We start from the raw sequence: 13,111 nt of genomic DNA, 5'->3' as shown, positions 1-13,111 counted from the left end.
CCGGCTACCCTCCCCAGGCTTGCGTGCTGGTCGTCGGCGGGAGATTGGGTCTCGCGATGTGCGTATGCGTGTGCGTGCGCGGTCCTTGCGAGCTCGCGCACGCCTCCCCTCGCAGTTCTGGGCTGTGGCGGCCTCTTCCTCTTGCGTTTGGGGCAGGACCCTGAGCGGTGGCCGCGGTGAGAGCTGGGAGCCAGCGTCCACTTCGCCGCCACCGCCCTCGCTGCCTGCCTCTCCGACTTGTGCTCTTCGCGCAGTGCCGAAGCGACGGTCTGGGAAGGGAGCGGCGTCGTCGTCAGGTTCCCAGCTGATGGGCAACCCCTGGGCTCGCTGAGGGGCCGGGCTACCAGCAGCTGAGGTAGGTGGGTGCGCGGGGGTTTGTCAGTCTGGCTCAGAGCGGAGTTGGGGCCGCGGGAGCTCTTGGAGAAGGCGAAGAGGCAGCGAGAACCGGCGCTGCCGGTGCGAAGAGGTCTCCGACCCACGTCTGAGGAGGGGCTCTGGCCCAGCCCGCAGCGAGAGGAGGGGCCCCGGACGTAGCCTGCTCTCCCTCGGCGTGGAGCCATTATTGGGGGGAACTGCCTCCGGCTGCGGGGGAGGGGTCACCCTTTCTTTTCTTTAAGAGGTCAAAATTAGCAGTCTTCCCTGTCCCTCGTTAAATTAAAGCCTGCCGGCTTCGAGATGGACGTCTAGATGGAGTGGCCTGTGGACTTCTGCCGCTCGCAGAACTCCCCAAGTGCAGGGATAGCGGGCTATGAATTTTGGTTGTTGGAGGGTACGCGACTCTTTATCTGGTGTGGGCGTGTATCTTCTGTAAAGTTAATGTTAATGCTTTAATAATCGCTTTTGGTTACAACAGCTAATACATTTTCAAACGCCTCTTGTCAAGTAAGGATTCTGGTACGGGGGAAACTGCGCCGTGGGGCACAATTAAGGGGTAGAGAGGAGACAAAGAAGGCCGTTATTTATGATCTGTCGTGGTATCAAAACTTTCTGTGGTGGGACAGGCTGCATGGCTTTTGGCATTTATTTTGGCTGTTGCTGAATAGATTTTCTGAGTAATGTGGGTCACAAATGGACTTTTATTTAGAATTATAAAAACACATATGATTCTATATAATCGTTACAACCCAAATGACCTGAAATAAATCTGAGAATTGTTTGATGTTTGATCTTTGGAAGAGACCACAACTTGGATTTCTTGAAAGGAAGATTTTCTCCGTGTTTAGAAAGCTTCAGGAGTGCTTTGTGAAGTTAATAAAAATAGTCATAGTTCTTTATGTTGGCAGTAATGAGTACCACATTCAAGAAAAGGGAAAAGAATTATTTCGTAAAGAATGGCTCACCCAGAGAATTTAAACACAGTAGAACATTATCAAAGATAGCAAGTTTTAATGTGTGCTTTCTCCCCCCCCTTTAAAGATTTATTTATTTATTTATTTTAGGGGGCAGGGGGAGGGGCAAGGGAGCGGGAATCAGAAGCGGACTCCCCGCTGAGTTTGGAGCTGGACGCTGGGGCTCAATCCCACGACCCAAACGGAAATCAGCAGTTTCTCAACCGACTCAGCCTCCCAGGCGCCCCAGTGTGTGCTTTAAAAATTCTAATTTAGTCATAGTTAAAATATATAGAAGCTCTTAGTTGATTCCCTTATATTCAGTGAACTATTTTTAAAGGTAATTAACCTTTGATAGGCTACACGTTCAGTTATGTAACTCTTGACTTTCTTTCAGTCCAAACTTTAGAGAAATGAATTCATTCTCTCTTTAAGAATTGTGGCCTGCATACTTTCATTGAACTCTGTACTGTTATGGGAAGACTCTTAGAAGAAAGAACAGTATGCCGCCAAGCCCTGAAGTAGGAGACATTATAATAAGTGTAGGATTAAGTAATGCTTGTATATATAAATAACTGCTTACAAACATCTATCTTGTGTATGTGTGTGTAGGTGATGATGCACAAAAGGATCTAATGGCTGTTGTTTGATTCCCATCTGAAAAGGTTGAACTTCAAAGTAGAAACTGTTTCCTTTTTAGTTAACTACATCAGTAACTGTCATAGTAGATTAATTTCTTTTCCAACTTTTTTTTTTTTTTTTTTTTTTTTTTTTTTAAGAAAAATGGAGAGCTCAGGGTGTGGGTGAGGAGAGTGGGGAGGGGCAGAGGGAGAGAGAAACTTTTAAGGCAGGCCCCACACCTGGTTTTGTCTCATGATCCTGAGAGCTGGACCCTACCGAAGTGCAGAGTGGGACACTTAACCAACAGAGCTACCCAGGCGTCCCTCTTTTCTAGTGTCTTAATCAGTTATTGAGTAAGCGCAATACTGTACTGATTTTTTTTTTTTTTTTTTTTACTGTTGTGGGGAAGGAAAACAGAACATGTAGAAGACTTGCCCTTAGAAATGTTCCTTAAGTCAGTGCCTCATTGTTTTTCCATTGGAATAAACAGCTGTACTCCTGTTTTGTGTCCTAGTGCTAGTGCTATGTTTTGCATGGACTTGGCTCTCAATAAATGTGAGCCGTGTCAGAACTAAATTAACATAATACAAACCAAATGCCTGAATTCCTGGAGAAGATTAAAGGAATTGGTGAGGGGTGCTTTTCTTTTCTTTTTCTTCTTCTTCTTTTTTTTTTTTTTTTTTAATTACAGGTCTACTTTTTAAGTAGTGTGGGGTTTTTTTGTTGGTTCTTTTTTCAGTGTTTGTTGGTATCTGAGTAGAAGAAACATGGCCACATCTTTCTAAGCTGGCTCTGTATCCTGAGTGCTAATATATGGTGAGTGTTCTGCTAAATTAAGAGGAAGTAAAGTTAAGGGAAGTAAGATCCAGAGGAAAGGTTTTGGTAAATGATAGGAATTTAAAAGGCATAAAATGTAAAGCACTGAAATAGACTGTAGGAAGAAACATTTTCTTCTTTTACTGTCAGTGCTGGTTGTAGATGGGAACTTGTGCCTTTCTACCTCTTTTTACTAGAGTTTTCCGTTCAGCAGGGTGATTTCTGAATGATAAAATTGAAAACGGGTTCACTTTTTCTCTTAAAATCTTCTCAGAGGTCTGTGTTTATCTTTGTTTTTGCATGTGGTCTCTAGTCCAACTTTATTGGCAATAAACTGGTATTTTTATTTCTGTGAAATTCCTGTTTATATGTCTCAATTAGTTTATAACTTCAAGGGAAAAAGAATGTGGTTAGTCCCTTCACAAATTCCAACGTTAGCTTTTCTTCAGTTTGGAAGACAAATCTGTTTGACTTTGTAGATGTTATCAACAGAAAGATTTTGTGGCTGTTTGGAGAAGTATGAGCGACAGAGGTGAATAAAAAACAAGAATATGGGGCACCTGGGTGGCTCAGTGGGTTAATAAGCCTCTGGGTCCTGGGATCATGCCCCACCTCTGGCTCTGTTCCGTAGGAAGACTGCTTCCCCCCTCTCTCTGCCTGCCTCTCTGCCTATTTGTGATCGCTCTCTGTCAAAATAAATAAAATCTTCAAAAAAAAAAAAAAGGATATTATTTATTTATTTATTTAAAGATTATATTTGACGGAGAGATAATACAGAGAGGGAACACAAGGAGTAGGAGAGGAAGGAGCAGGCCTCCCACCGAGCGGGGTCCCGATGCTCGGATCATGATCCCCACCCCGGGATCATGACTTGAGCCAAAGGCAGACGCTTAAAGACTGAGCCACCCAGGCGCCCCTATTTTATTTTTAAAGATTTTATTTTTGAGACAAAGAGCATGAGAGCTGGGTGAGAAGCAGAGGGAGAAGAAGCACACTCCCTGCTGAGCTGGGAGCCCTGTGTGGGACTCCATCTGGGAGTCCAGCAACCTGACTTGAGCTAAGGCAGATGCTTAATCGGCTGAGCCACCAAGGTGCCCCAAAACAGGATTTTTTTTTTTTAATATTTAATTATTTATTTATTTATAATTTAGCAGACAGAGATCACAAGTAGGCAGAGAAGCTGGCAGAGAGAGAGAGAGGAGGAAGCAGGCTCCCTGTGGAGCAGAGAGCCCGATGCCGGGCTTGATCCCAGGACCCAGGGACCATGACCTGAGCCAAAGGCAGAGGCTTAACCCACTGAGCCACCCAGGCACCCCCCAAAACAGGAATATTTTAAAGTGGTTCTTAGGTTTTCATTTTCGTATAGCTGGGTCATTCTCATGGTCAGGGGTGAATTTTTACTCCTCCCCCCCCCCCATCCCCACCCCACCCCAGAATATTTGGCAATGTATGGAGAAACTTAGGTTGTCAAATTGGGAGGGAGAAGAAGAGAGTGTAGCTACTGACATCTAGTGGGTAGAGGCTAGGGGTGCTTCTAAGCATCTTAAAATACACAGGACATCACCCCCCCAAACCCCAAGAGTTATCTGACTCAAATGACAGTGCTATTATTGAGAAATCCTGATGTAGTTATATTATGCTGGAATTGTTGGTACTGATGTCAGATTACCTGAATTCCTGTTTGACTTTACCATTTCCAAATGTGTGACTCCCATTTCTGTAAAATAGGGCTAATAATAGTATGTTCCTCACAGAGTTGTGTGGATTAAATCAGATACTGTGCAAAATGCCAACCTTTTTACGTGACACATAGGAAATGTTCAAAAACTTAACTTTCAGCTAATATTACTACATTTGGAACACATCTTGATCTTTTTATTTCTGAGCTGAAATTAGAATTTGAGCTGATGAAGTGATAATAACCTATTTCTAATTGTATCTTTGGGATTAAGCAAAGAATTACTCCTTTTAATATTTGTGTAATTCATTTAATTTGTTTTGTGTTCTCAAGTCTGTAAGGCTTCTGCTGTAAACAAATAGCTTCTCATTGTACATATTCTTTTATAGTTAAGACTTTAAGCCAGCTGTGGGGAGCCTGGCTCAGGTCATGATCTCAGGGTCCCGGGATCAAGCCCTACATCTGGCTCTCTGCTCAGCAGGGCGCCTGCTTCCCCCTCTCTGCCTGCCTCTTTGCCTACTTGTGATCTCTCTCTCTCTGTCAAATAAATAAATAAAGTCTTTAAAAAAAAAAAAAAAAAAAGACTTTAAGCCAGCTGGTGAATAGCTTTGTATCTGTTGATTTTCAGTTCTGTGACTTGATTCCCATTTCCTTTTGCCTTTATAACTGAGGTTTTGATGCAATTTTACATGTGTGGTATAGGCAAACATTAACAGCTTATGGGCTAGATTTTTTTTTTTAATTTTTATTTTTTTATTTATCCATTTGAGAGAGAGAGAAAGCATGAGAGGGGAGAAGGTCAGAGAGAAGCAGACTCCCCGTGGAGCTGGGAGCCTGCTGCGGGATTTGATGCTGGGACTCTGGGATCATGACCTGAGCCTCGAAGGCAGTCCCTTAACCATCTGAGCCACCCAGGTGCCCAATAGGCTAGATCTTACTGTACACCTGTGACTCTTTTTCTAAATCTGAATTGGAACCCATATGTTTATTTTTTTTATCTTACTGAAATACTATATTTTAGTTCACCCATTTTCTGGGGCGCCTGGGTGGCTGTCCGTTAAATGTCTGCCCTTTGTTTGGGTCATGATCCTGGGATCAAGTCCCAGATCAGGGTCCTGGTCTTCCTACTCAGTGGGGAGTCTGCTTCTCCTTCTCTGCCTCTTCCCCAGCTCATGCTCTTTCTCTCTGTCAAATAAATAAATTTTTAAAGAAAAAAAACCAAAAAACAAACATTTTCTGTGTGTCTAAATGATATGGCTGTTTAGGGCTGGCCTGTTATGGTACCGGTCATAATATATACTTCATAAAGAGAAAAAAATCACAGGGATGTCTTCACAGACTAAACAGAGACTGGACTCATTGTTAATTAGTCACAGGGCTCTTTTAAGGGAGGAAGATCCACACATACTTACGATCAGGAAGAAATTGCACATGCAGCTTTTTGTCTTGATAATCATACCTTTAAAATAGGAAGTTTTTTTGTTGATTGTTACCCATATTTTTGTAGTGTAATTCTCAGTTGTATAAGTGTAGATTCATTTTAGCTAATGGAAACCTTTGTTCACCTCTCCTATTCGTACTTCCTCCTGTTTGGATAGTTTGGGTTAAAACTTTGTTTTGGGGGGTTTTTTTGTTTGTTTGTTTGTTTGTTTTTAATGGATTAGTTAATTTAAAGGGAGTATCTTGAGAGATTGTGTTCTTTGCTTGGCACATTCCGTGATTTGTAAAGTGTAGCTTACACTGCTGAGGATCCTTTTTGTTTTTTTAAAGGTTTGTTTATTTGAACAAGCACGAGAGATCCAGAGCGCATGCGCGAGTGGGGGAGGGGAGGGTAGAGGGAAAGAATCTGCAGACTGACTCCCTGCTGAGCGCGGTGCCTGAAGCAGGGGCTCTGTCTCAAGACCAATGAGATTATGACCTCAGCGGAAACTGAGTCAGTTGCTTAACTGAAGGGAGCTACTCAAGCGCCCCTACACTTGAGGGTTCTAGATAAATAATAAATTATAAGGAAGAAATGTCCACCTTGTGGCAACTGTGGCTAGGTCAGAAGTGTATATGTGAGAAATAAAGGGCCAAAAGAAGATACTCTAAGAATGTTAGGCAAATGAAAAAAAAAAGAATACTGTTAATAAGAGTTCTTGTTTTTGTTGTTACTGTTTCAGGGTTTCATAATCTAGGGAAAAAGAACCTCTAAAATGTAACAGATTCATTCCCTAGTTAGCCACTTTTCCAGTTCCTAAGCAGAGAACATTATGGCTACTAATGCCTATTATAGTTGAGTTACCTTGCATGACTTATGTCCATACACTTGATTAAGTTGAGGAAAACAAGTGTCTTTGAATCTGCTGATGCGTGTTTGTTTATAAGTGGTCTGGAGTCCTGCCTGTCAGTCTAATTTTAGGTCGCCTGCATCAGTTTTGGAAGACAGACTATTTTCTCACTGAATACTGTCATACAGGTATGTATTTGTGTATGTGTATTTATGCATATTTGTCTTTTATTTTTGGTAGAAAATGATGCATCCTGTTGCCAGCAGTAATCCAGCTTTCTGTGGGCCTGGCAAGCCTTCCTGCCTCAGTGAAGATGCCATGAGAGCTGCTGATCAGTTTGACATATATTCCTCCCAGCAAAGCAAATATAGCCACACAGTCAGCCACAAACCAATGGCTTGTCAGAGGCAAGACCCATTAAATGAAACACACTTGCAGACTACAAGTGGCAGAAGTCTAGAGATAAAAGATGAACTAAAGAAAAAGAAAAATCTCAACCGATCTGGTAAACGTGGCCGACCTTCAGGAACCACCAAATCTGCAGGATACCGTACCAGCACAGGCCGACCCCTGGGAACCACCAAAGCAGCTGGATTTAAGACAAGTCCAGGCAGACCTCTGGGTACAACTAAAGCTGCTGGATACAAAGTCAGCCCAGGGAGACCTCCAGGTAGCATTAAAGCTCTATCCCGTCTTGCCGATCTTGGTTATGGCTGTGGCACCGCTGCTTTTCCTTACCCTATGATACATGGCAGAGCAGTTCATGGGGTAGAGGAAACCAGCAGTGAAGTCAAGCCACCCAGTGAGTGAATGAGGCAGGAAAGGAGGGCCAGGTTTAGAAGGAGTAGTGTGAATAATCCCAAAGCTTCTTGGTTTTATTTTGACATAGATGATTTTGTGGCCTGGGCTTTCCAAATTTGTTTTCCTGTTTGATTTGTTTTCCTGGTTTTGCTCAGAAACTGCCATATGCTGACAGATGCACTCAGGGCATGAGCAGTGGCATTGTATTTGTATATAGGTTCAAGTGTAATACCTAACTACGTCATTTTTGCTTTTCCTTTAGAGTTCTGGTTGTGTCTCATATTTCATTACTCCTTTTGGGCCATTCTAAATAGATGCTTTATGTGCTAAACAACTGAAACCATTATACCTATTAGTTTGTGAAGTAAGCCTACAATATAATAAAGATAATATCCAAGGTATTTTTAACTGATGGAACAAAGCAAACTAATGATTCAGGATTACTTGAGGTAATGGCTGTGAGTTTTTGTAACATTTATTTTCATGAGACAGGACACAGATATTTGTATGCTTTGGCATTTCCATAGACTTCAGATGTTAACAATCTTTTAATGTTCTAGGTTTAAGCAGCAGAAGCTTATTTATTTTATTTTACTGATTTACATGGTATTAATTGATTTAACCATTATTCCTAAAAGAATTCTTATGTTTGCCTTTCAACATTGATTCGTTGTGTATCTTTAATTGTCTGAGAGCATATATACCAAACACTACAAGCAATTCATATTTACAGAAAAATTAAACTTTTTTAAGAAAAACTGCACATTACATTTCTGGTGAAATATGCATTCTGAGAATAGCATACTTAATATAATAGAAAAAGAAATATTCTTAAGGTCTGCATGTAGCTGTAGTCACTGCATTTTGCCTTTAAATATTTAGTTTTAAAGCATTATACTTAAAACATTTATTAATGCTCATTTATTCAAAAATTTTTTAGTGTTTTCCTGAGAAATTGTCCCATTGCATTAGCACTTACTGTGGTTTCAGGTTTATATCTACCAAAGGACACAAATTGAATGGTAGAGTCTAAAACTGGTATAAACAAGATGCAATTGTCTGTCAGAACCCAAATATTAAGAAATATATAGGAATCCATCTATGCATGAATCATGTAGAAATATGTTGATTAGTTTAATTAAAAATCTAATTGTGGCTCCAGTGGGACCACTTCATCCAAAAGAAGATCTTTTCCAGCAACGTTTGCTTTAGAAGTAAGATAGCAAAGAAAAAGTATTGTGTAGATGTGTATGATAGGGACAGAGAGAAATCACTTTTCTCCCCTTTCTGAAAGGGATAGTCTTTGTTAATACACATTTTATTTATTCTGAGTTTCTTCTAAATAAACTATTACAAACTTTGGATTTGAAAAAAGAAAATTCCACTCAAATTGTGGAATTTTAAATGCCTTTGAGATTCTAGTGTAGATTTGCAGGACCCAAAAACTTTTTAAATAACTAAAATTTTAAAAGGGCGCACATTGTGTTATTTGGGCTTGCTCTCAGTTAATGCAAACTCTCATTGCAAATGGATGTCATGTTTCGTACCTTTTCATCAGGAAAAAAGCAGCAAGCTTTTAGGTGTTCCAGTGATACCTGACACAATGAGCTGGACTTACGCTGCTCTTTACAGTAAGAGGTGTTACATTGTACGTGGGGACTGTGTTTCCACTGGCATCTAAGACAGTGACCTCAACAATTTTAGCTTTGCACAAACCATAGAGAACAATATTGGATGACTATATAATCAGATGTAACATTCTGGCAGCTAAATTGCTACAAGAGTTTCTCTTTGCAGAAGCTTAAAATAAAAAACTTTGAATAATTTACTCAGAACAGTATAACTTCTGACACACGCAAATGCTTACATCTTTATTCATATGTTTATCCACGTTTGATATATATCTGTCATTTACCTGTTTCTCAAGTTGTTGTTCAGCACATGGTGACAGAAACCCTCTTGAGTTCCTGAAAATGGTTGTTTCATTAAATGTTCTATGGTAGGGTAATATAGATCACGGTCTAGGATTTGGTTGACTTTTGTTTTATACTATGTCTGTTTGGCAATTCCCTTTCAGTTTATTTTCATTCCTGATTTTGTTGTACATACCCTTCCCTTTCTCTTGCCTTTGCTTCATTCATTCATTGCCCTGCCTCTTTCCCCATCCTCCAGCACATCTACTCAGTGGTGCTGTGCTGTGTGTCAGAAGATAAAGCAGGTGTATTATTGTATAATGAATTTTGTATACATGTTAATGAAATGGTGAAATCAGCTAAAGGAATTCTGTTCATAACAGTGTTTATTAATATCAGGAGCTATGTCCCAGGAAAAAGAGGGGGCAAATGGCTACAGTTGTGAATGGTTAACATTGTTTAGAGAGCTGAATTTTCTGTTCATGTAAGCATTTACCTGGAGTATTAGACCTGTATGATGGTGAGCATCTCCTGATTCCACTTCCTTTTCTCCTTGTGAACAGTTTATTGGTGCCATGCTGAAGAGAAAGACATCTAAGTGATAACATGAAGTCTTAAAATATAAAATATTTTTACTTCTCTATAAAGACTACATTGTGCATCTTTTGTAACACTGTCTCTTGTCATGATAAACACTGAAATAGCATGTTAAACAATTGCCTATACTTTAATATAATCAGTTGGGGAAAACTGGCTTTTTCCTCCAACTGTGTGATTGTTCCTTGAAAGGTAAATTGCTAATTTTATATTGTATAATTCTGTTCTTCACAAAATAGGTTTCACTATTCTGTATTAAAACTGTTGGTCAGAAAATGATCTGCTATCCAAGTAAGTTTGCTTTACTATTTTCTTTGAAAACTATTTTAACATGCCTTATTTATTATCATATTAACAAATAAGCAGCTAATACAGATGAAATTTTCATTTTTTGACAGATATAACCTTGCATAACTAATCTTTAGTATGGGATGATTTTGATACTATCTTTGGAGTTTTGCACTGGATATTAAAAAAATACTGGCACAATGTATTGGAAGAAAATAAGTATCTGATTAATTTTTAATATTTGGGGACATTTTTAAAATCAGTGTTCAATTAGACTAAAATATTCTTTATATTTTTTATTTACTTTTTAAAAGAAAATATCTGTTAAAGTAATAAAAGTAATCTTCATTCCAAACTGATGTTTGTGTGAATCTACATGTATATTTTCATGATGTAATAGAGTTTCTTTGAGTTAAGGAGGAAAAAACAATGTTCTGGATCCGTTTATTAGGTTAAAGGTGATCCAGCCAGTGTAAGAAAAACCAGTGTATGAGCTAAAGTAAAAAAAAAAAACCAACCTTCTTCTTTCTATTCTAAGAAGCTTTAAAAAATAATTCAGGGGATGTTGGCGATAACTGCTGCTCTGTCGGTCATTGTCTCTTTATGCAGTAAAATTTTATCCCTTCATAATATAAAAATTCACAACAGTTCAGAACTTTTCCTTGGACCTAAAATATTGAGATGCTATTATATTTTTGTTTTTATTATGGCTTAACTATATGCTATTAAACTCTAGGATGTATCTAAATCTTTCCTTTGCTTTTCCCTCCCCCTCCTCAGAAGTAGGTAAACCTGTACTCTCACATACAATGTATTTAATTTTTGGAAAATTTAATGCTATAGTAAATCAAGTGTGTGATTTATAATAATCAGACCACTTTGATTCTTTAAGTTTCATAGTTTCCTTTTTCCACAGATAATTACAGAGAAAATAATTACCAATTAACTGATATAAGCACGCTGTCCTCTGCTGTAAAAAGTCCGAATAGATACTGTGTATGTTTTTATGTCCATGAACTTGAGCTACTCGTGTGCAATTATGTGTATGGGAATGGAGTAGTGTTCATGATTTGTATCTACATCATCATATGGATGTATATTTATTAATAAAGTCATTGCTTTAAAACCAATTATGTTTACTGCTTTATTTTCTTAGCACAATATTTGTGAAGTGGACGGATGGTAAGTAAACCTTTATCATGACAGGATCTCATATTTTTCTTGGCTGTGCTTCCTGAAATAGTAATATTTAGGGGCGCCTGGGTGGCTCAGTGGGTTAAAACCTCTGCTTTCGGCTCAGGTCATGATCTCAGGGTCCTGGGATCCAGCCCCGCATCGGGCTCTCTGCTCAGCAGGGAGCCTGCTTCCTCCTCTCTCTCTGCCTACTTGTGATCTCTGTCAAATAAATAAATAAAATCTTTTTAAAAAATAGTAATATTTATATATCTGAAATTTAAAATCCCAACTTATAAACAGATCTCGTGTTGTTTGCTTTTTCTTCGCATTATTAAGATACAGCAGGCTACTAGTTCTGCCATAGGGTTATATTTAAATTTTAAGTGTGGTTGATTTTCTTAATTTATAAAATTCAGGTAGTAGGATGTCTCGGCAACTCACTTGGTTGAGTGTCTGACTCTCAGTTTCTGCTCAGGTCATGATCTCAGGGTCCTGGGATTGAGCCCTACATCCAGTGCCACTCTCTATGTAGAGTCGGCTCAAGATTTTCTTTCTCTTCTCTCCTATTGCTCCTCCCCTGATTGTGTGTGCGCGCTCTTTCTCTCTCTCTCAAATAAATAAATCTTGAAAAAAAATTTCGGATGGGGCTGCCTGGGTGGCTTAGTCATTTAAGTGTCAGACCCATGGTTTTGGTTCCGGTGATGATCTCAGGGTCATGGATCAAGCACCCTGTCGGGCTCTGCGCTTGGCCTAGAGTCTGTTTGTCCCTCTCCCTCTACTCTTTCTTTCCTGCCACCCCTTCCCCCATTTGTGGTTTCTCTCTCTCTCAAATAAATATTTCCAAAAAATTTCAGGTGTTAAACATGGCTAATTTGCTGTTGTTTTAATGTGAATTTGTTTTTGTTTTTTGGTACAAAGAGCTTGCAGGAGGAGGGGGGGGGTGTGGCAGGGAAGGGCAGAGGAAGAGAGAGAAAGAGAATCTCAGGCTCCAGGCCCAGTATGGGGCTCATTTCATGACTATGAGATCATGACCTAAGCCATAATCATGAGTTGGTCACTTAACCAACTGAGGCACCATCCAGGCACCTCTGTTTTGATGTTAACCTTAGGGAGAACAGTAAGTGCATACTTTGTTAAATATTGGAGCTATAAAAGGGAAACACTTTCTCCTAATTTTTTTTTTAAGATTTTATTTATTTATTTGACGGACAGATCACAAGTAGGCAGAGAGAGAGAGAGAGAGGAGGAAGCAGGCTCCATGCTGAGCAGAGAGCCCGATGTGGGGCTCGATCCCAGGACCCTGGGATCATGACCTGAGCTGAAGGCAGAGGCTTTAACCCACTGAGCCACCCAGGTACCCCACTTTCTCCTAATTTTTTTGAGCATATAACTTCATTTTTTATTTTCTCCAAAACCTGCAGATCATCTACATGAGAGGTTTGCAAACTAAGGCCCACTGCCCGTTCTTGTAAATAGAGTTTTGCTGAATAGCCATTCTCAGACAAAGGTATATGGCAGCTTTTGTAATACAGTGGCAGTGCTGAAGAGTTCTAGCATAAGATCAGCAAGGCATAAATTATTTACTAATTATTTCTTTATGGGAAAGTTTGCTGACCCCTCATT

The 13,111-nt window shown here is 39.8% G+C and overlaps 1 protein-coding gene across 3 annotated transcripts; it reads left to right on the top strand.

Moving 5' to 3' along the window:
* On the top strand, nt 1–11,442 carry CUNH5orf24 (chromosome unknown C5orf24 homolog). 3 transcript variants are annotated; one of them, XM_045075492.1, is made up of 4 exons: nt 1–355; nt 2,689–2,765; nt 6,954–7,383; nt 10,264–10,303. In XM_045075492.1, exons 2-4 carry the CDS (start codon nt 2,763–2,765, stop codon nt 10,281–10,283), a joined length of 453 nt encoding a protein of 150 aa, XP_044931427.1. In that variant the 5' UTR covers nt 1–355; nt 2,689–2,762; the 3' UTR covers nt 10,284–10,303. The 3 variants fall into 3 exon arrangements, with proteins under 3 accessions (XP_044931427.1, XP_044931426.1, XP_004745000.1); XM_045075491.1 differs by having other exon boundaries at nt 9–355; nt 6,954–11,442; XM_004744943.3 differs by lacking the exon at nt 2,689–2,765 and having other exon boundaries at nt 15–355; nt 6,954–11,442.
* Nucleotides 11,443–13,111: the final 1,669 nt, after the last annotated feature.

Source organism: Mustela putorius, unplaced genomic scaffold (genome assembly GCF_011764305.1).
Source record: "Mustela putorius furo isolate JIRA1106 unplaced genomic scaffold, ASM1176430v1.1 tig00000145_pilon_pilon_pilon, whole genome shotgun sequence".
Lineage (NCBI taxonomy): Eukaryota > Metazoa > Chordata > Mammalia > Carnivora > Mustelidae > Mustela > Mustela putorius.
Note: the sequence above shows the minus strand (reverse complement) of the source record. Positions and strands in the feature narration are given on the sequence as shown.